The sequence below is a fragment of the Mastigoproctus giganteus genome, chromosome 12, assembly GCF_048544385.1.
Source record: "Mastigoproctus giganteus isolate SK-2022 chromosome 12, ASM4854438v1, whole genome shotgun sequence".
In the NCBI taxonomy this organism is placed as follows: domain Eukaryota; kingdom Metazoa; phylum Arthropoda; class Arachnida; order Uropygi; family Thelyphonidae; genus Mastigoproctus; species Mastigoproctus giganteus.
In genome coordinates, this window is record NC_143586.1 from 80368601 (window position 1) to 80390682 (window position 22082).

General features: G+C 35.5%; 1 protein-coding gene across 1 annotated transcript in view; it reads left to right on the forward strand.

The window, feature by feature from the left end:
- LOC150077225 (33 kDa inner dynein arm light chain, axonemal-like) overlaps positions 1-21658 on the forward strand; it is a 57962-nt gene extending 36304 nt beyond the window's left edge. Inside the window, exons 3-6 of the mRNA XM_090385820.1 lie at positions 875-1044; positions 4846-5024; positions 12429-12593; positions 21542-21658. Of these exons, the coding sequence (XP_090241946.1) occupies positions 875-1044; positions 4846-5024; positions 12429-12593; positions 21542-21658 (631 nt within the window). The remainder of the gene's footprint in view (positions 1-874; positions 1045-4845; positions 5025-12428; positions 12594-21541) is intronic.
- The last annotated feature ends 424 nt before the right edge of the window (positions 21659-22082 follow it).

The window sequence follows — 22082 nt, forward strand, 5'->3', positions numbered from 1 at the left end:
AATCTTCATATTCCTACTAAGAGTGTGGCAACTACCAACTGAAATTTTGACATTAGCTACTGTCATTTCTATTGCCATTCAGAGTCTGGTGTTCAGAATACATACACTCCTGTACAAGTGGTCTTCCAGTGATGCCTATGTTCATTTACATATTTTTCCATTGAAACTTCTTGCACTGGGACATCATTTATTTTCCCTATACCATCCAAAGCATCTGCAGTGTTTCTATTAGCAGATCTGCTCAGTTGCTGCAGAATTTAATGTTTGTCTGCTTCCAGAGGCAATGCATTTCCTCATTTTGAAACCTTCAGTTCACTGCACCCTTCTCTAAGAATTATCATGCCTTCTAGTCCTTCATGCCTTCTAGCTTTACCAATTATGTGTAAGTAATGCAAGTCTCGCCATATATGAGCAGGCTTCGGACTACCTTCTGCAGTGGGAAGAGAAAGGGAAAAGATTTAAACTGGATTGTAGGAATTTTTCTTTTAGCTGGCAAGTTGTTAGTTATAGGCACCTACATAAGAAGGGAATCACAGATAGTTTATTTTATTTTGCTTTTTATTTATTTTTTTATTTTTTTGGCTGGTGCAGCAAAAGTTTAGGGTTTCTTTGCACCATATTGTTAATACTAATACAATGTCTTTGCTCCTTTCCTCCTTAGAACTTTTTGAGCCTATCTTGTACAGTTAATTAAGCCTGCATATATGAACAAAATATTTCACATTGTGCATGTACACACACACACACACACACACACACACACACACACACACACACACACACACACACACACACACACACACACACACACACACACACACACCTCATGTAAACTTAAATGAAAAATAAAAATCTGTTTATATGCACTCAACAGGGAATATGAAGAAAGCGGTCAGTTATGGGTACAACATGTATCTCGCACACCTGCTACTAGAATGGATGTTGTTAATCTTCAAGAGCAGCTTGATACTCTACTCAGACAACGACAAGCTCGTGAAATGGGAATATGTCCTATTAGACGTGAATTATATGACCAGTGCTTTGGTAGTTATTTCTTTTCTTTTTTTTAATTCATGCTTTACTTCCATTTGATATTTTAAATATTTATTAAAAATATTTCTGTCAAAGTAATAAAATTTTTACATTAAGCATTCAAGCATAGCTGATTTCTTTTACCTAATGGATCATTAAAATTTGAATGAAAACTTAATTTCACTGCACTGAGGAAGTAATGTGGAGAAATACTCTTCTCTGCTTTCTCATTTTGTTACTTCTACTGGTAGGAAATACATTAGGAAGTCCCAACATGTTTAATATTTATATCACCTGAAAGAGGAAAGAAATATTTCATGTATGAGGTTTGTCAATTAAATAACAAGGCTGTTGCAATAAAATGAATAAAATGAAATATTTTATACTTTACAAGTTATCCCCTTCAAAATAATTGCCTAGAACTTGCACACACTGTTCCATACTTTTTTCCAAGCACAGAAACATTTCTGGAAGTCACCTTCTGCAAAAGTCCTTTTAACACTTCTGTTGTTTTTTGTGAATATCTTGATTACACTGAAAATGAGTTGCTTTAAGTACACTTTTCAGTTTAGAGAAGAGAAAAAAGTCATAAGGGGCTAGGCCTGGCAAGTAGGGTACATGTTCACACACAGGGATTTGTTTTTGGTCAGAAACTGGTGAACAGAGAGCAAGTTGTGTGATGGAGTAGTCTTCTTGATGGAGCATCCAACCATGATCTTTTTAGTTAAAATTTGTCCAACTGTATCTTTGTCCATATTTAGTTCTGATGCTTAAATGACATCATTTTTCATCAGTGTTCTACCCAGTATACATTTTCATTAGTTTTCATGGATACTAGACAACCTGGTTGTTCATTGTCATCTACATTATCTCTTCATTCTAAAAACATTTTATGACATTCAAACACATGAGCTCTTTATATATTATCTTCCCCATAAATTTTATGTAACAACTCATAACTTTCAATTGGTGTTTTCTTTAGTTTTGTTAAAAATTTGAGATTGAGTTGTTTAACTCTTTTGTCTGTCCTTTTTCCAGCAAACTGCAAAAACACAAGGTAATGAAAAACTATCTCACTGCAAAGCAAATGAGCATGTTGGAACATGATGGTGTTCAACTAAGGAAAGTAATAGTGGCATGTGATGCAAGAAAGCAAGCGTATGAGCTTATGTAGCACCAGCCAAAAAAAAAAGACAATTTCACACATCCATTCCCTCTTAAAGTTTGTCCAGTTCCTCCTTGAATTTATTTAAGCTATCAACTTGCATGACAGTTGGAAGTTTGTTCCAGCAATTAACCACCCGCTGGCTAAAGGCAAATTTCCGCACATTTATTCTAGTCTTTCCTCAATTTGAAGTTTTGCCCCATCAGGTTCGTAATCTGAGCAAGCGGAAGAATCCCATCAGAAATCATGCTCAGCCCATTCAAGGCCTTATACACCTCAATCAGATCACCTTGCAGGTGCCTAGTTTCCAGCCGCTGCAATTTGCAGAACTTAAGCCTTTCTTGGTAAGAGGAAACTCTTCGTTCCCCTCACCAATCTTGTTACCCTTCTCTGTACACGCTCAAGCAACTCAACATCTTTTCTAAAATGAGGCCTCCAGACCTGTATGCATTACTCAAGGTGTGGCCTCACCATTGCCTTATACAAAGGGATAATCACCTCCTTTTCCCTACTAGCAGAATTCCTGTATATCATTGACAATATCCCATGACCTGCTCTGGCAGCCTGCCTGCATTGCTCAGAAAACTTCATATCTGACTGCACAATTGCTTCCAGATCTTTTTCATTTTCTACCACCTTAAGTGTAGTACCACACAGTTGGTACTTTTCTCTGGGATTGCATCAACCCGTATGCAGTACTTTGGATTTGTCAATGTTAAACTTCCGTTGCCACTTCTCAGCCCATCTGCCCAAATTTTATAGATCCTGTTGCAGTAGTGCACTGCAACATTGCAACCTGCCGACCTTTCTAGCATCTGCAAACTTCAACGATAAGCCTGATATATCTTCATCAGTATCATTGATAAATAGACAAAACAACAGTGGGCCAAACACTGAATCCTGGGGACTCAACTAATAACATTAGTCCACGAAGAGCAGCGTCCATTGATTACCACTCTCTGCCTTCATCCACTCAACCACCCTTTTATCCATTGTAGCAACTTGCCCTTAATACCATACTGCTCCTTTTGACACTGTTGCGTATGGTAGACTACTACCATATACAATCCAAGTATATGATATCAAAATAATTTTTTGCATCCAGCGCCTTTGTAACCATATCATAGTATCCAATCAAATTGGTCAGACAAGACATTCCCTTAACACACCCAGGCTGTGTCTGAATTATTACTGCAGTCTTGTCTAGATGAAACTGCAGTGCATCTTTAACCAGTGACTCCATTATTTTACCAGGAACAGAAGTTAAACTAACTGGTCTGTAATTACTTGTGTCACTCTTACATCCCGCTTTGTGAATTGGGGCTACATTTGCACATTTCCAGTTCATGAGGACTTCCCCTGAGTCCAAGGATGCTCTCATAATTATATTTAAGGGTTTGCTTAGTTGCTTTTCCGCCTCCTTTAATATAACTGGATAGATCCCATCTGCCTCAGGTGCCTTTTTATGTTTAACTTCAACAATTTCTCCTCCACTTTGCTCTCAGTTATTACAAAATCATTAAGCACCCTGTTACAGTTTAAACTTCTGGCATTTTCCTCCCTTAATAACTCCTCATATGTGAATGTAGATGCAAAATACTCATTCAGATTATCAGCTATCTGAGCAGAATCATCAACAGTGAAACCATCGATATCAAGTGGACCAATCTGAAGCCTTCCTTCTAGAGTTTATATAAGTAAAGAAGTGCTTGCTATTTTTCATAGCATGCTTTGCCAAAGATTTCTCTTAATCTGCCTTTACTTGCCTAATCTTCTTTTTGACTTGATTACAAAATAGCTTATATCTGCCATAGCATAGGCTTCTGTGTCACCTGGTAATTTATATGCATCCCATGCATTTTTTTTTCTCTGCCACAAATTTCATTAGTTCATCTAAACTTTGAACAATATTTCTTAATTGTTATGAAAAGCCTAGTAGCTTCCACGATTAGTTCCTTGAATGCTTCCCACTTAGAATTTGCTTTTGGTAACATCATCAGTTTGTCCCACTGTACAGAAGTTTAAAACTGTCTGAGATCACTGTAGTCACCTTTATGGAAGCAAAAACCCTTCCCTTTACCCCTGATGGTAATTATATCTTTAAGTAAATCCCACATCAGTACACTGTGATCACTGCCACCTAGTGGTTCCCTTATCTGCAAATTCTTTATACATGTATAATCACTGCTGATAACCAGATCAAGAGTATTATTATCCTCTCTAGTTGCCTCTTGAACATTCTGCTTCTGCAGAAAACAATCATCCAATAAATCCACAAAAGTCTTGCTAGTGTTCATGTGACCAACCCACAAGTTCCAGTCAATATCTGGGAAGTTAAAATCCCCCAAGGGTTAAAAGGTTCAAGGTCAGCTGCTTTGCCTTTGCTTCATGGGTGACATAAATGATTATTTAATAGCTACACCTTGTATCTTCAATTATTAAATAGTAAGAATCATTATAAAAATTAAAAAATTATTAGCTCAGGTTTAAATTTTAATTGTTACTGTTTTATTCATTAGATAAAACTTGATTGGACAAAAAATTAAAAAAATGAATTGAAGGATAATATGAAATTTTTTTATTAAGCTGATACCATTTATTGTTAACCTGCAATTTTGCAATTTTCTTCATTTTCTGAAATCTTGCAGATGAATTAATTAGACAGGAAACAATTAACTGTGCTGACAGAGGTCTTTTGTTTCTGCGAATCAGAGATGAACTTCGAATGACACTAATGGCTTATCAAACTCTATATGAGAGTAGCATAGCATTTGGTGTGAGGAAAGCCCTTCTGGCAGAGAAACGCTCCATTGATGCTAAAGCTGATGTAAGTGACTACAGCAAATATTTAAACAGTTAAAAAGAAAAATAATAATTCTAATAATAATGATATATATGTAGGTTAGTGCAAATGCATCATTTTAACATAGCTATCTTTTTTTTTTTCTAGTTGTTGGCACATCGGCTCCTGTGGCCATATTGCACCTCCCAAGGTTTGATATGAATTTTTTTACGTGCATTTTTTACTCTGATCCAAGCGCGAGGCGGGATTCGAACCTGCGACCTTTGGGTTACCAGGCAGGCACTTTACCCACCCGGCTAGCCCGGTCGGCTACATAGCTATCTACCAAAGTAATTAAATTAATTAATTAATTAAATTGGCATCATTTTGGTTATATCTCATATTGTGACTGCCTTCACAATTGCCTTAATATACTTAATGTACTGGCCTATATGCATATATATAATTCCATAGCTATAATATATACATTCATCGTCTTCAGCAATTGTCAATCCACTGCAGGATGAAGGCCTCAATGCATTTCCAGCAACTGTTATCTTGTGCTTTCTGTTGCCATTGTACACCAGCAAATTCCACAATTTCATCACTCCACCTCATCTTTGGTCTTTATCTTGTGTGTTTAACATCAAGCAGTATCCATTCCAAAATTTGTTTAGTCCATCAATCATTAATTCTTCTTGATATGTGACTTGTCCATTTTAATTGCTTTATTCTTTCAATGATTTCGGAGACTTTGGTTTGTTGGCAAATCCATTCACATGTTTTTCGATCTCTTTTCGTCATGTTCAAAATTCATCGTGCCATACTTCTCTGTGTGACCCGCTCAGTGTCACACAGAGAAATATGGAGAAGTTAGGCGAATGCATTGTTCACAAAATTTTTGTTTGGGACAGAGTGGCAAATTTTGTCTTGAAGACTATATTACGCTTTCCAAGTGCTTACCATCCCAATTTTATGTGCCACCCAATTTCTATCATGATGTTTCTGTCTTTGGCAGCATATACCCTATACTTTTGAGGGAGAGTGCAAGGGAGTGTATTGAACCATTGAGGTTAATTATGAGGGCATCTTTGGACTCAGGTGAAATTCCTTTGGGTTGTAGAAGTGCCAATGTATCACCAATACATAAAAGCAATTCTAAGGGTCAAGTTGGTAATTACAGACCAGTTAGTCTGACTTCAGTGGTAGAAAAGAATTTTTAGAGGCAGTGATTAAAAATTCAGTCCAGGAACAGTTAGATAGATATAACATTCTGAAGGACACACAACATGGCTTTGTTAAGGAGAAAATCATGCTTAACTAACTCAGTAGGCTATTGTGACACAGTTACTCATGAGCTCGATTTAGGGAGCAATTTCGACAAAGTTTATTTGGATTTTAGCAAGGCATTTGACTCTGTCCCTCGTGAGAGGTTACTGTATAAGCTTGAAGAGGTTGGGATTACTGGTAGGATTCTAAGATGAATTGCTGGGTGGCTGTAGAGCAGAAGGCAGAGTGTTGTGATTAATGGATCTTCTTCAGTGTAACTTTACAGGATAACATCAGGAATGGAGTCCCTCAAGGATCAGTTCTTGGACCACTGTTGTTTCTCATTTTCACAAATGATATTGATGAAGGGATAGGTGTGATGTCAAAATTTGCAGAGTCGTTAATGATCAGTGTCAAGCAGCACTTCTTCAGGATGACTTGAACAGACCTCAAAGATGGTCAGAGAAGTGGCAGCTATATTTTTATGCTGCTAAATGCATGAGGAATAGCAGCCCACAAATTATACACGTGGTGGGGGTTGATTTAAAAACAGTGGAGAGGAGGAAAGGGATCTGGGAGTTACAAAATGGGCAGATATGAAGTTTTCTGAACAGTGGCAGTCAGGAAAGCCCATGGTGTCTTGTCGATGATTTATTGAATGTTATCCTGTAAAGATCCCACTGTATAAGGCAATCATAAGATCACATTTGGAATACTGTGTTCAAGTAAGGAGACCTCATCTGAAAAAAAGACATCGAGCTTTTTGAAAGAGTCCAAAGACAGGCAAACTCAAATGGTGAGATCAGCAGAAGGATAACTGTATGAGGAAAGACTGATTGTGTGGGCATAGAGCTTGGCAGCTAGGCATCTCAGAGGTGACCTGATTGAGATTTACAAAGCTCTGAGAGGGATTAGTAAAATTAATGAAGGTGTAATTCTCGCTGTTATAAAGAATTCTATAAGTAGGGATCATAAATTCAAATTACAGTGTTTAGATTAGATTGTAGGAAGTTTTCTTTTAGCCAGGAATTGTTGATTGCTGGAACAATTTGCCCTCACAGGTAATTTGAGGCTGGTAGTTTGAATAAATTCAAAAAGTCAACTGGATGTGAAGAGGGAAGCTTTTATTTTTTGTATTTTCTTATCTACTTGGTTTTTTTTTTTTTTTTTATGCAATAAAAGCCTGTGGCTTCCTTGCACTATATGGTGAATACTATTACTATTTACATAAGCAAAGAATCTTTGCTGTTTTTCTTTTCATTATTTGCCAGACTTCTCACAATCTGCCTTTGCTTGCCTAGCCTACTTTTTGACTCTATTGCAGACTAGTTTATATCTGCTGTAGGCATCTGTATCACCTGATTATTTAGATGCTTCCAATGGATTTTTCTTTGCTGCTACATGTGTCATCAGTTCATCTTGCATCCATTTAGGTCTATGCCTTTAACACTCTCTCTCTCTTAGTTGGTGTAAAAGCTTAGTAGCTTCTATGATAACATTTCTGAATGCCTCCCATTTAGAATTTGCTGTTGATAACTTCATCAGTTGATCCAACTGCATAGAATTTATAATCTGTTTGATCCACTGTAGTCACCTTTATGAAAGAAAAAGCCCTTTCTCTTGCCTTTGAATCAATTGTAACATTAGTTATATCTTTAAGTGAACTCCACATCAACACATTTTGATTACTGCCAATTTAGTGGGCCTTTTATCTGCAGATTCTTAATGGATGAAGGATCACTGCTGATAATTAGATAATCTTGTAATTATTTTCTCTGATAATCTTCTGAATTCCTGCTGATAATCAAGAATTCAGGAGATGATAACTGTTTTTAAAAAAAATTACTCTTTTTTTTATACTCAATTCATTAATTAATTTAATCTATCCTGGTTTGTTGAAACAGCGTTAGAAACAGCCTTCGAAACAACTCTCCTGGCAGACACCACCAGGAAGCTGTTTTGAAAATTACGGGCTTTTCATCAGTTGATGGATGGCCTCTATCACCTGTACAACAAACTTATGTTGTACAGGTGAATCAAGTAAATGACTTACATTTATATTAGCACTCTAGTATTAGCTCTGTTAATTATTTTTGCCAACTTTATGTTTGGATTAGATTAAATGAAATATTAAAATCATGGCAATTGACAATTTTTTTTTTAGTTTAAAATTAAAGAATAAAATTAATAATTTGAGTAAAAATATAATAAAGAGTAACCCATCTTATTTTTAATTTTGCAGTCACTAAAGAAGTGGAAGTAAAAACACCTGCAACACATTATTTTTAGTCTTTATTAGTAAATAAATAAATTCTAATCTTTGCATGGTTGAGGTGCTTTCTTTTAAAGTATTTAGGTAAAGATAACCTGTGCAATTTGTATAATAGTTATATTTATACAAACATTACTTTAAAAAAAGTGGTCAATCAAATGCCACAAGACTAACAAAGGTTAAATAATTCAACATTCTTCAAAATTTCATCTGCTCCACGAACACTGGCTTACATTAACCCATTTTACATAAATGATATCTTCTGTTTTACAAATGGTACAAATATTATCTAAAAGAAACAGAAGAATTTTTCATTCTAGACTAAATATCTAATAATACCAATACATTTAGAGAAAACAATTAATCACAAAAAATAAACCAGTATTCAGGTAAATTGCACTCAATATTTTTTTCAAAAGTAAATAATTAGAATTAAAATATTATTCAAGTTTACAAGAGGAAATTATGGAAATGCTGCAGATGTTTAGCAGGATAAAATAAAGCTCAAACCACATAGTTAATCATGTGCCCAGCATACTCTGTACTCTGTGCTAATGATGACCAGGGTTACCTATTGATGAATTCAATAGGTCCATATCTGAAAAACATAACACACAAGCACATATAAATTTTAAGTGCATTATTGCATTAGGCTGATCACTGGATATGTTCTATTCCCTTCAAAGATCAATTAAGCTTGGTTTTATGTCCACAGAGACAAAAATCATTATCCACAGTTCAGCCAAGTTGCTAATATCATTTTAAATTGCATAGCATCATCACCAAATAGATAAATCTACATTACATTTAAAAATCTGAAACACCACCAGTACAGCTGTTTTGAAGCTTACTGGCTTTTCATCAGCCAGTGGATGGCCTTATTAGCAAACTTATGCTGAACAACTCTTTTCTGTCTAATTGAACAGCCAAGCAGCGTACAAAAAGAAAAATTTCCATTTAAACACAGTGTTTTATACAACCATTAGTGTATTCCCTCAATAGCTGGGTTGTACTAACCCCATGCCATGACATTATATAGATTTTGGGGGATATTAATGGAAAATTTAAATGGGAGTTTTTCTTTCATACACTGCTTAGCCATTCACTTATTTGGCTTAGGTTTGCTAACAGAAGGGCCAACCACCAGCTGATGAAAAACCAGTAAGCTTCGAAAGAGCTGTCCTGGTAGTGTCTTAGATTTTTAAATGCATGGAAGATTTGTCTGTTGAGTGATGCTATGCAATTTAAAAAGATATTAGCAACTTAAGCCGAACTGTGAATAACATTTTTTGTCTCTAATTTGGACATAAGACCAAACTTGATCAATCTTTGGAGGGAACAGAATGTTCTCTGTCATCAACTTAAGGCAATCATAATTAATAATTAAAAAAATAAATAAATTTTGCATATTTGTAGCATACAACACTTTTATATCATTATAATTTTTAACATAATTTTTTTTTTATTATTATTAATGTACTGGCACAGACTAATAATCAAGTAGACCACGGAACACTTTATTTTGGTGGGCTTTTGCATAGAGAAGTATGCTGAGGGGTAATGACATCTACGAAAAAGTAGCAATGTAGTAATCTAATATGTTATTTGTATGCGATTTAGTGTGGAGTACACGGGTTGAAGGAGAGGGAGAAGCGGACCGTTATCATAACTAAACTCACTTTCTTGTATAAATTTATTTTGATAATTATTAGTATTTTGAAATATTATTATTAAAATAAATAACCATGGATTTGTGGTTAAAAAAAGGAACTTTAAAACGAGAAGCAAGTACTTTTAGTATTGCAACTGTGGTCAATGAAAATGAACACAATATTGTCACACTTCAAAGTGAGGATGAATAATTGCAGTCTTTTGTTCCCCAAAAATCCGAAGTGAAAAAGTATGATGACAGTTACTTGAATTTCGGCTTTACATGTGTTGGAAATAAAGATGCTCCTAATGCAAGTGCATCGTATGTAATAAAATATTAGCAAACAGTTCTTTGGCTCCCGCTAAACTTGTGTTTCATAAGTGTTCTGTAAATATATTGTGAGATAAAAAGTGTTCCATGACTAAAAAAGTTGGGAAATGCTGGTCTAGATAGTGCTGCCTGAAAGGTCACATATTCATTGCAGTAGCCACAAACCAAAAATAATAAATTTTCTCTTAATAGGAAGTTCTCATTAGGTACACTGAAAATGAGTAGTAAAAGTAACTCTTCTAATTTTCATTTAAATTTTCTGAAATAAACCAATTTAATTAACTGGCTTATTTTGAAAATTTTAACTGAGCATTAAAGGAAAATTTTTTTGAAAATTTTCAGTTAATATTTAAAAATCAACAAGTTTAAATGATGCAGAAAAGTGTTTGTTTTAGCAGTTGCTGTTTATCTTCATTTATAAAGATGCCCTTTTATGACTACATTAGTAGATCACCTCAGCATTCTACAGAAAATGGTAATCTATGCTGGATTCCAAATATTAGACTCCTCTGCCACTGCCAGTTATTTTGAATAATCATGATATTGGAACAGATCACAGGTAGGATAAACACAGGAAATTTTTGATACAACTTTACCAATTACCTTCTTAGACAACAGAGGTTTTTATGGGCTTTTTTATACCATGGCTGAATTAGTGGGCTGAGATGAGTATCAAATGTCTCCTCCCCATAAACTTGGGTTTTTTCCTTCAGCAAAACAGTTAAACTGACCATCAACACATACACACAGTTCAGGCGCCTCCATAGCCAGGTGGGAAGGAGCAGCAGTGCGTAGCACATGCTTCTTGATTAGATCGGGGTTCGAGCCCATCACCACCAAATACAGAGGATGCGGAAAGGTCAGGGAATGACCACCGCATATCCCGGAGCAATATGGCCTTAGTTGCTAATGCTCCTAAAAACCAAATAACAACAACAACAAACATACACACAGTTCACAAATATAATATACTGATGCCTCATAGCCTTAGTTCTTTTGGTAAAAAAAAAAAAAAAAAAAAAATGCAATATAAATGACATACATTTCTGATAACTAGATAACTAACTCACCAAATTTTTTCCGGAAGTGGAACTTCTCAGTCCTTCCTTTAGTTACTTACAGATAATCAGTGCAGACAAACTTTTCTTGAATGTCACTAAATATTTAGTTGAATAACATTAATGGCAGTCACTATGTAATATTTTGCTTATAAATAAAAGCACTATTTATTCCATGAAGTATTTCTTCTCATTCAAATTTCATATATCACAACTCCGACACTTGTTTAAAACAAGCAGTAAAGTGAACATAAGCTTTCATTACTATTTCCACTCAATAAAGAAATCATTCAACAACCATTCCTTGTTTTTTCCCTCTCAACTTTCCTTCCAGCATTGTAATTAAATGTCTAGCAATGGAAATGGCAAACTGCTGTGTACTAATTTTAGCCAAAAGGAGTGACTAGGTGTGAATGTTCAGATTTTGGCAGAACAAAACAAAGAAATCACTTTATTTTCCTACAAGTTTTAAGGTATGCACAAACAATTTTTCTTAGCCTTGTGGCTGCCATTTGTGCTAAAGATTAAGCATTACAGCTGCAATCAGAGTACCTGACTTTTCATAGAATGGGGTCGCAATAAACAAGTTAGTCCCATTAATTTCAAATTACTTTATTAAATAGGTTACAAGATTGCACAGTGTTAGAGTCAGGACAATGTGTCAGATATAAATAGCCCTGAGTGTGTACCAAAGTCAATATTAATAGGAAATATGTTAAATAGTAATATATATACATTGTATTGTTAATTCATTGATAGAAATTAATTATAAATATAAAAACACAGCAAAAATTAGACAAAAGCCTGATTTTCACTTTGCATATATAAGGTTGTAATTCTTGTGAAATGGTGATTTGGTTATTATTTAGGTTCAAAGGCTGGATGCAGAAAACTTTAAGTTAAGGGAAGAAGTGAGAGAACTCCAAGCCAGATATGAACAGATGCAGCAAACTTATGAAAGCCACACGGGATTGGAGAAAAAGAAATTCACTGATGAAATAGATTTCCTCAAGAAAACAAACCACCAACTGAAGGTAAGTCTTTTAACATTAGTAAAGACTAAAACATGCAAGAAAGGAGCCAGGCTTTTGCTGGAATAGCAAAACAAAAAAAAAAAAAAAAAAAAACTAAAAATTCTCTATATAAGCTAGATCCACTCATATATTTCTCTCACAACCAGAAGCTACCAAACCAGTTTTCTTTTAAATTTTGCCAGACTGTTAACCTCAGCTACTGAGGATAGCAATTTACTCTGAGAGCTAGTCGCTATTAGTGTTTCTAATAACTCGTATTTGTGTGCCATTTCAATATGAAAGTTCCACTGTCTTCTCATTCATTCATCATTCATTTTCTTTCCACCCCTCTCCTTTCAGTGCCTTATAAAATATGTTCTGTTTATGCTCTGCCATGACCACATAAGTCAAAAAGATTTACAGCTAGTCATTTTGGCAAGAATAAAATCATGTGGGCTTGAACCTCATGCTAACCACTCAACTATATCTGATAACTGATAACTGTATCTGAGGCACTGTTATCTGATAACAGTGCCCTGTTATCAGATAACCATCCTTCCAAAATGTTTAGTTTCAAAGCTGTGTAACACTCACATCTTAGTCTTTCCTCAGATAGATATCTCTTTGTGATTCTCACAAGATAAGTTACCTATCTTAGAATCCTTTCAAAAAGTTTAGTTTTTTCTTTAGATGTGTCTTCCTCCCCTTCCAAGACCTTAACCCAATATTTCATTAATCCAATATTAACTATAACAGCACTGTAACTTTCTTTTCCCCAGGCAAAAATATGGTAACTCATTGATAAGAAACAGTACACTAGCATTCTAGTACCCTAGAATATAATGCCATTGTCTTGTTGAAGATGAACAGCAAAAGAAATGTTAGATAAAGGGATAAAGCACACCAACTGTGAAGTTTGTAAAGGTGCTGGATTAGAGAAAGAGTAACATATTACAATGTTATTATTATTATTAATAATAATAGCTATATCGTGCAAGGAAGCCTGAGCTTACGCCGAACCAGCCAAAACCCGAGTTACCCTGAAAGAGAGAGAGTCAGAAGTAGAAAGGAATCACCAAGAAAGAGAAGAATGATGATATCCAGCTCAGGATCCTGGGTGTGCCAAGCTCATACTCACCAGATGTGAGCCCCTGGGGTTTGTATGACACTTATTACAATATATGACACAAGCTTTAATTGTCCACTGGAAATGCCCAACTATGTGAACCATGTGAAACTCTGGAACAGAGAAAGAGTAACATATTATATTATATATCATATAATATGAATATGTGTATGGTACATATTACTACATATTAAATAGGTTTTAATTGTCCAACAGATTCATTTGTACTTCACCATTCTCATGGTAGAGTAATTCTATACCATCTTCCATGCATCGTTTTATGAAGTATTTGTGGAGTAATCCAACTGGGCAAAAGCAAAAACAACATGTCCAGATTTGTGTGCTGATTAACACGCTATCAGAGTGGTCCAGTCAATTACTGGCTATTCCAGCCCACATTATGACATGTAGAGAATTTTGTTCAAATTTGATAAAATGTCACTTCTCTTCTGACAAGAGTTCAACATTGCATGATTGACAGCTTCAGTATATCACACATTAATCACTAAAGATGACTTGACTGTTCTAATATTGTGTCAAATATACTAATCATTAACTATAATCCCAGATAGGAAATAAAGGGGCTACAGCAACATCCTTATGACCAAATATGAATTTTTTTTGCTGCTACATTGATTACAGCTCAGTGATTTCCTAGAACACTGCTTTAGTCCCCCCCCCCCAAACTCCTACTTAGAAAATCCTGATTTTCTAGGGTTGGGGCTAAAGCAGAAATCCGTCTGATGTAGTCCCAACCCTCCTAAAATCATTCTTTACATAAATTTTTTTAGGGAATTTGTTTGATATATTTAGTTTTATTAGATTTTATTAAATGTAGTTTTCACACTTGTCAATTTACTAAGTGACTGCAAGGAAAATAGTGAACCTCTTGACAAGATAGCAGAATCTTCTGTTAGTGACTTTTCTTCTTATTTTTATTGTATTTTATCTTATTTTGCAAATTTTTACACATTACAGATGCATTAACTGTAGAGGAGACAAGATAGCTCATCAAGCAGCATTCTTTTTGTTAGTGCTTCCCAATATATTTTTTTAATATGTATGTATGTATTGTAATGGGGCTTAGAGGGGAACAGGCATTCTGTGCGTTATCAGACACTTAGTCTAAAACACTGATGGATCCAATATCTTTCTATTTTAGAATATTTAGGATAGGTCTGGTTGGCCTGCTTCCCTAAAATCCACTCATACACACTTTGTCATTGGTAAGCCTTGTTATGTCACTTTGGTGGCAATGAACATGTAGAGTGGTTCTCTTCAAGATGCCTGCTCAGCATGAAGAGGAAAAGACCAAACCCTCCAGCAATTTATTAAATATGACAACACAATGAAACAAATGGCTCTCAGTCCCCAGTGGTTTTCACTCTCCCTCTTATGGCACCAAGAGGGTCAGAGTGGAAGCAGAGGGTGCAAAGAATCTCTGGGTATGACCAAACTGCTATCCACGGAACTGAACTTGGCCTGTTACAACATAAGATTGCTCATTGGTGAAGATAAGATATTAGAGCTGGAAATGGAATTAGAAAATGTGAATTGGACTATCATCAGCTTGACTGAAACAAGAAGAAGAAGAGATGAATCACTTACAAGTTTATCAAGTGAAAACAGTGAAGGTAGAGTTGGTGTTCTGGTCCATAAAGATATTAAAAACAACATTTTGGAATTCAAAAGTACATAATCAATGGTGTCAAGACTACTCCTCAAGATTTCTAAGAGATACAAACTAAAGGTTATAATGACATATGCACCAATATCAAGCCATCATGATGAAGAGGTTGAAGAAATGTACCCCGAAATTGAGAGACTTCTAGATGAACAGAAGACTCACTACGCCATCATTATGGGGGACTTCAATGCTAAGGTTGGAAAGAGACATAACAGTACAGAAATGGAAACTATAGGAAATTTTGGAATTGGTGAATTTTGAAAGACTTGTGGAATTTGCAGAATCTAGAGGAATATCAGTAATGAACACTTTTTTCAGGAAAAGGGTGAACAGAAAGTGACGTGGATGAGCCCAAATGGATTAACAACTAATGAAATTGATTTCGTCCTCACTAACAGGAGATATATTGTGTACAATGTTACTGTCCTGAAAAAGGTAAATGTTGGAAGTGATCACAGAATGGTAAGATGCATACTTGATATAGAAGAAAAGAAAGGAAAACACTGACTTGAGTAAATAATATGAAGGTCTTTGAGATAACAGAAGAGGAGAAAAAGCAGTATGTACTGGAATTCAGGAACAAGTTTGAGCTTCTGCAGACCTTTCAGGATGAGGAATACAACAACTTTCTGAAAGTGATAAAGCACAAGAAACCTATAGGTAAAAAGAAATCCAAAGAAGAAAAAATTAGTCAAGAAACACTTGTCATGAAGAACCGAAGATGACAAATGAAGGGCAAGATAAACACTGACAAAGACAAAATTGAGTATACCGAGTTATGCAAAGCCATTACAAAGAGACTCAGAGAGGACATAAGAAGATTTAACACAAGAAAAGTAGAACAAGCATTAAGGGAAAACAAAGGATTTATCAGCAGCCATGGGCAGTAATACAGAAAGACAAATGATACTGAAACTGAAGAATAGCGATGGTGTACTTATAAACAGCAGAGAAGGCATAATTCAAATAGCAGAAGACTACTATAGAGAATTATACAAGGAGCAGGGGAATGATGCCAGCAGTGGGGAAGATGGATCACAAATTCGCAATACATGCGACATACCTGATATCATTCCTGATGAGGTTGAACATGCATTCTTCCTGATGAGGTAGAATCAGAAAACCTCAGGTAAAGATGAAGTTACTGTAGAGTTATTAAAATTAGGAGGAAGATACATGCAGGAACTAGAAAGAGTTCACAAAAAACATTAAGAAAGGTGTGACCCATGGTTGTTGATATGGGGATTTGATGGCGCATGAAGGCTATAATTCTATAATTATAAGGCTACTTTGGCTATAATTCGCCTATTCATTTATTATAAAAAGAAATGAGAAAGTTTCATAAAGTCAGAATTGATTAAAAAGTCCAGTTTGCTTTAAGAATAAGTTGTATTATTAAATTAATTTTGTTGCATAAGAAAGGAGACTAATCAGAAATTGGAAATTATAGACCAATTAGCTTGTTGTCCACAAGGGTCGTTACTAACAGATTAGAAAGAATACTTGATGAGAATCAACCAAAAGAGCAAGCTGGTTTTAGGACAGGATTCTCAACTATGGATCACCTTCACATAATATCACAACTAATGTAGAAAGCAAATGAATATAAAACACCATTATGCTGGCATTTGTGGATTATGAAAAGGTATTTCATTCCTAACAACAGGGGTCGGCAACCTTTTTTGAGTGAAGAGCCATTTTTGATCTAATTTAAAAAAAGAGAGAATCCTCAGCTCAAGCTTTGGGGAGGGAGTTTTTTAAAAAATGGAATGGAGTGGGAAGTTGTTTTATTAAAAAAATATATATTTTGAAATAGTATTTATTAATACTGAAAAAACATAACAAACATCCAATTAGCTACGAATTAATGCGACTTTTGCTGCTGAACTTCTTGAGCGTATCTCTCAACATCAGGCGAGTATGCCGTAATTTTCATCTTTAAACATGTTGAGAGACTCGCATTGTTCAGACAGTTTCTTGATTTATTTTTAATATAGTTCATGTTCGAAAACATTTGCCCACAGAAATACGTCAAACCAAAAACTGAGAGAACTCCAAATGCAAATACTGTATTTTCAAATTTATATATGTGTCCAGTAAGCTACTCCATGCATCGAACACAATTTGGTCTTGCTTTTTCATCTCATCTATTGCCGTCTATTTGAGCAGAATTACAAGGGCAGCCTTTTGCCTTTCCAAATCTCCAATTTCAGTTTTAAGGCATATTAGTCTTGCACTCCACATGTCCTTGATTTTTAAGTCCTCTCGTAACTCCATTTCAATTTGTGCTTCATGTGGGCTAAAAGTTAGAGCCACAGGTTGCCAACCCATGCCATACAAAATAAGGCGGCGCCTCCATAGCGAGATGGGCAGGAGCGGCAGTGCGTAGCACACGCTTCTTGATTAGACCGGGATTCGAGCCCATGACCACCAAATTCGGAGGATGCGGAAAGGTCAGGGAATGAACACCGCATATCCCCGGAGCAATATGGCCTTAGTTGCTAATGCTCCTAAAAACCAAATAACAACAACAAAATAAGGCAATGTTTCAGGCACGGAAAGACAAGGCATAGACCCCCCCCCCATACATTAGGATTTTGAAGAAAATATATGAGAATGCTACCTCCTTTATTAGACTAGACAAAGACAGTAGCAAATTTAAAATTGAGAAAGGAGTTCAACAAGGAGACACAATATCTCTAAGCTGTTTACTGTTGTGCTTGAAGAAGCTTTCAGAAGATTGGACTGGTCAAGAAAAGAGTCAATGTGAATGGAGAGTACCTAAACCATTTCCGATTTGTAGATGACATTATGGTCATAAGCCATGATCACAAAGAATTAGAGGAAAATCTTAATCAGTTATGCAGAGTAAGGATTTTGGACTAAAGATGAATATGGTTAAACAAACAAAAGTAATGATGAACAAGTATGCCACAGAAAGGGATATAATTATTGAAGGAGTAGAAATTAAATTGGTGGATTCATATCTTGGACAAGTCATTAGCTGTAATAACGATAAATGGCTGGAAGTCAAGGGAAGAATAAGTTTCGGATGGATAACATTCAGGAAATATAGTCACATACTGAGGAGCAGTATCCCAATTTGTCTGAAACGTAAAATAATGAACCAGTGTACACTCCCCACCATGACTTATGGAAGTGAAACTTGGGCACTCATCAAAATAATGGAACGAATTATATTAGGAATCAGACTGTTGGATAAGAAGGGAAACATATTGATTGGGCAGGAAACTTATCAAAACTAAAGAACTGAAATGGACTTAGGCAAGCACATTAGTTCAAAGACATAACGACATATGAACTAAGAAAATAACAGAGAAAATAACATGGTACCCGAGAGGAGCTAAAAGAAAACCAGGAAGACAACAACAGAGATGGACAGATGAAATTCAAGAGTTCATGGGCAGTAAATGGATGGCCATTGCACAAACCAGAAGGAACCGAAAAGTTGCCCGAGTAGCCTTTGTCCTGCAGTGGATTGAAAATGGCTGATGATGATGATGTATTGTAATGTATGTGTATGTATAATTGTGGTTCTTTTTACATATATACATAATATAGGATGTTATGTAAGTAAAGAAACATGTCTGACCATAAATATCAACAGTATTTTAAAAATACATTTTAATTAATGGAAAGGACTTAAACTAAAATAAAATAAACAAAAAACAATTACATCTGTTCAATATAGGTACCATTTTGGTCTTTGGTTGTAGTCTTTTGAGCACAGACTAACATACAGTAAGGCACAATTCCTCAGAATATGCTTAAATTCGTGACTGTTGAAGCTCCAGCAGAGACCGGTGCTTATTACTTATTACAAAATATTACTAAATAATAATTCCTTTAAGAATCCCCACAAAAGGTCATATGGTTTTAAATCCAGGGAGCATGGTGGCTATTCAGTGGAACCCCACCATCCAATCCATCAACTTGGGTACCTTTTGTTTTTTTTGTTAGTTGTTGGCGCATCGGCTTTTGTGGCCATATTGCACCTCTCAAGGTTTTTGCATTTTCTACTCTGATCCAGGCCCGAGGCGGGATTCGAACTCGCGACCTTTGGGTTGCCAGGCAGGCACTTTACCCACCCAGCTAGCCCGGTCGGCAGTACCTTTTGTCTAAGAATCCTTGGGCAGTTTTTGCATAGTGAGCTGGTGCTCTAGCCTGCATTAAAAAGCAGTGCCGAAGATTGATTTTGACTATTAATGGAGGGATTTTGTCTTTCAGCTGTCTTAGGTAGCTTTTTCCTGTCACGGTTTCATCAAAGAAAAAAGGTGTGAGAACATCTCCTATTCAAATTCCAGCCAGGAGTGTTTATATCTTTCTTAAAGAATAAATAGTGTTAAGAGAGTAATAAACTCAGCTCTGGCAATTAACAGTTCCACTTAGTTTGAATGTGACTTATCAGTCCATAAAACATTGTGAACAGTAACTGGATTTGTAACACTCAAGGCCAATAACTGTTTTGCAAATTCTAGTCTTCTATTTGGTCTTTCTAATTCAAATTTTGTAGCAATATGGGATGATAAATCATGTATTTAATTTCCTTTATGAGTTTTATGAGTTCTGAGTTGTTTTCAGACTTCTTACGATATTCTCTCTTACAAGTTCCAAATTGGCAGATATCATTGAGATACAATGTCCACTAGGTTTTTCTAAATAATTGTGCACTGTTCATCAAACTCCTTCACAATTTTCTTTATGGTCTTTGTTGTGGGTGGTTTATATTCAAAAACTTTAATTTGCATGCAGCTTCTGCAATATTTTCATATTTTGCATGCCACTTATAAAGTGCACTTTACACTTTTACTGTGTTCAGATTATTCAAAAACAATAAAAAAAGTATTATAAATTATTTTTCAAATAACTTATACATATTTATGTCAGCAGTTACTCAAAATGGTGTCCTTATTTATTTATATTGTATTATATTATCAAATGTGTTTGGACACCCTTCCACGAATATTGTGTACTGTGTCATTAGTCCCCTATGCATGGCTCAGACATACCAATATAAATCTCACGAGTTTCCTGTGCAACAGCAGTATGGTAGAAATTAGTGTTGGGAGGTTCATCTTTTTAAATGTGTGATGGTGATTGGATACCACATACGGTAATTTATCTACATGCATAAATGCAACTTAGTTAAACATTCCAAAATCTGTGGATATTATTCAAAGATGAAAGACCACAGGTGACACCTTAATGAAACACTTCACAAATTAATGGAACATATTCAGCAAATAATAAAGAGAATGATTTGTGTCTCTGACATGTCATCTATGAAAAATATCATGGAGCTGGGCTGAGGTCAACAGGAACATCCATCAGTATGTGAGCCTTCCTAGGGAGATGCATGCATAGCCTTGGTTTTATTGGTAGAGCAGCAGCATATAAGCCCATATCATGTTCACCAGTGCAAAATGGCATTGAGAGAGAGAGAGAGAGAGAGAGAGAGAGAGAGAGAGAGAGAGAGGAGGCAGTATGATGGTATGATGTTTCAGCTTGTTTAGACTTGGTGTTAGTGCTTAAAACCATGAAATCTATGTCCTGCTTAGATGTTTTGGACAATTATGTACTACCTACACTAAGGAAATGGGTTCTGTTATCAGCATGCTAACACTCCGTGTCATACAGCAAAAGCTATACAAGACTGGGTTTATGGACAGTGATGGAAAGTTGGACTGGCTGGTTCAGAGCCAAGACCTAACCCCACTGAACACCTGCGGAACAAACTGGATTGCCAGATTAGGCTGTGGCCAAAGCAGCCTTCTTCTAAATCAACTCTTGCAGCTGCAAGAGCTGATTTAGAAGAAAGAGGAATGTAAGTGAATTCTGGCAAACACCTACCAGAAGTTAGTAGAAAGTATGCCCAGGAGAGTTAGGGCTGTCATATCAAAAATGACTCTGCTGCATATTAGGTTTTTGAATCGAATTTATGCTTTTTATCATAAAGTGTTTAACTGTACTTATGTATTGCTGAGGTTTATTCTGTAGTTTCTGCCACATTAGCCTTTACTTGAATCACAATGATTTGTAATTGCATAAATAGGAGCCTATAAACTAGTGTATTAAATAACAAACCACAAACAATATACAGTATAATATAAATATCACTTTTATTCTTTTCTGCAGGCTCAGTTGGAAGGTATTATAATTCCTAAGGAACAGAAGGAAAATGAAAAAACAAAGGAAAAAGAAAAAGAACCAGAACCAACATCAGAATCAGTAACAATAACAGAGTCTTCATAACTGATCTGAATGATCTGAAGTTAAATTAAAGAAATCATAATTTTTAATAAGCTTGATCTTTAATCATCTTTATCTAATATTATGCAGCAATTTACGCACACACGCACGCACACACACACACACACACATACACACATACACACACACACACACACACACACACACACACACAGGCTGTACTCTACATATGGCATTGTATGAGAGTACATTGTGATAGTGATATGCAAATTTAATGATAACCTTATCATTTAAAAAAACAGCAAATCCTTTAATGTTAATAGTAATTAGTGTTCTGTTTAGATTTTGTCCAGTTTGTTGTGCCCACTACAATTTGATTATTCATTATTGTGTCACTCTTGCAGTATAGATTACTTGTTAATAAGAACATGAGTCCACAATGTTTGCAGCAATTGACACACACACA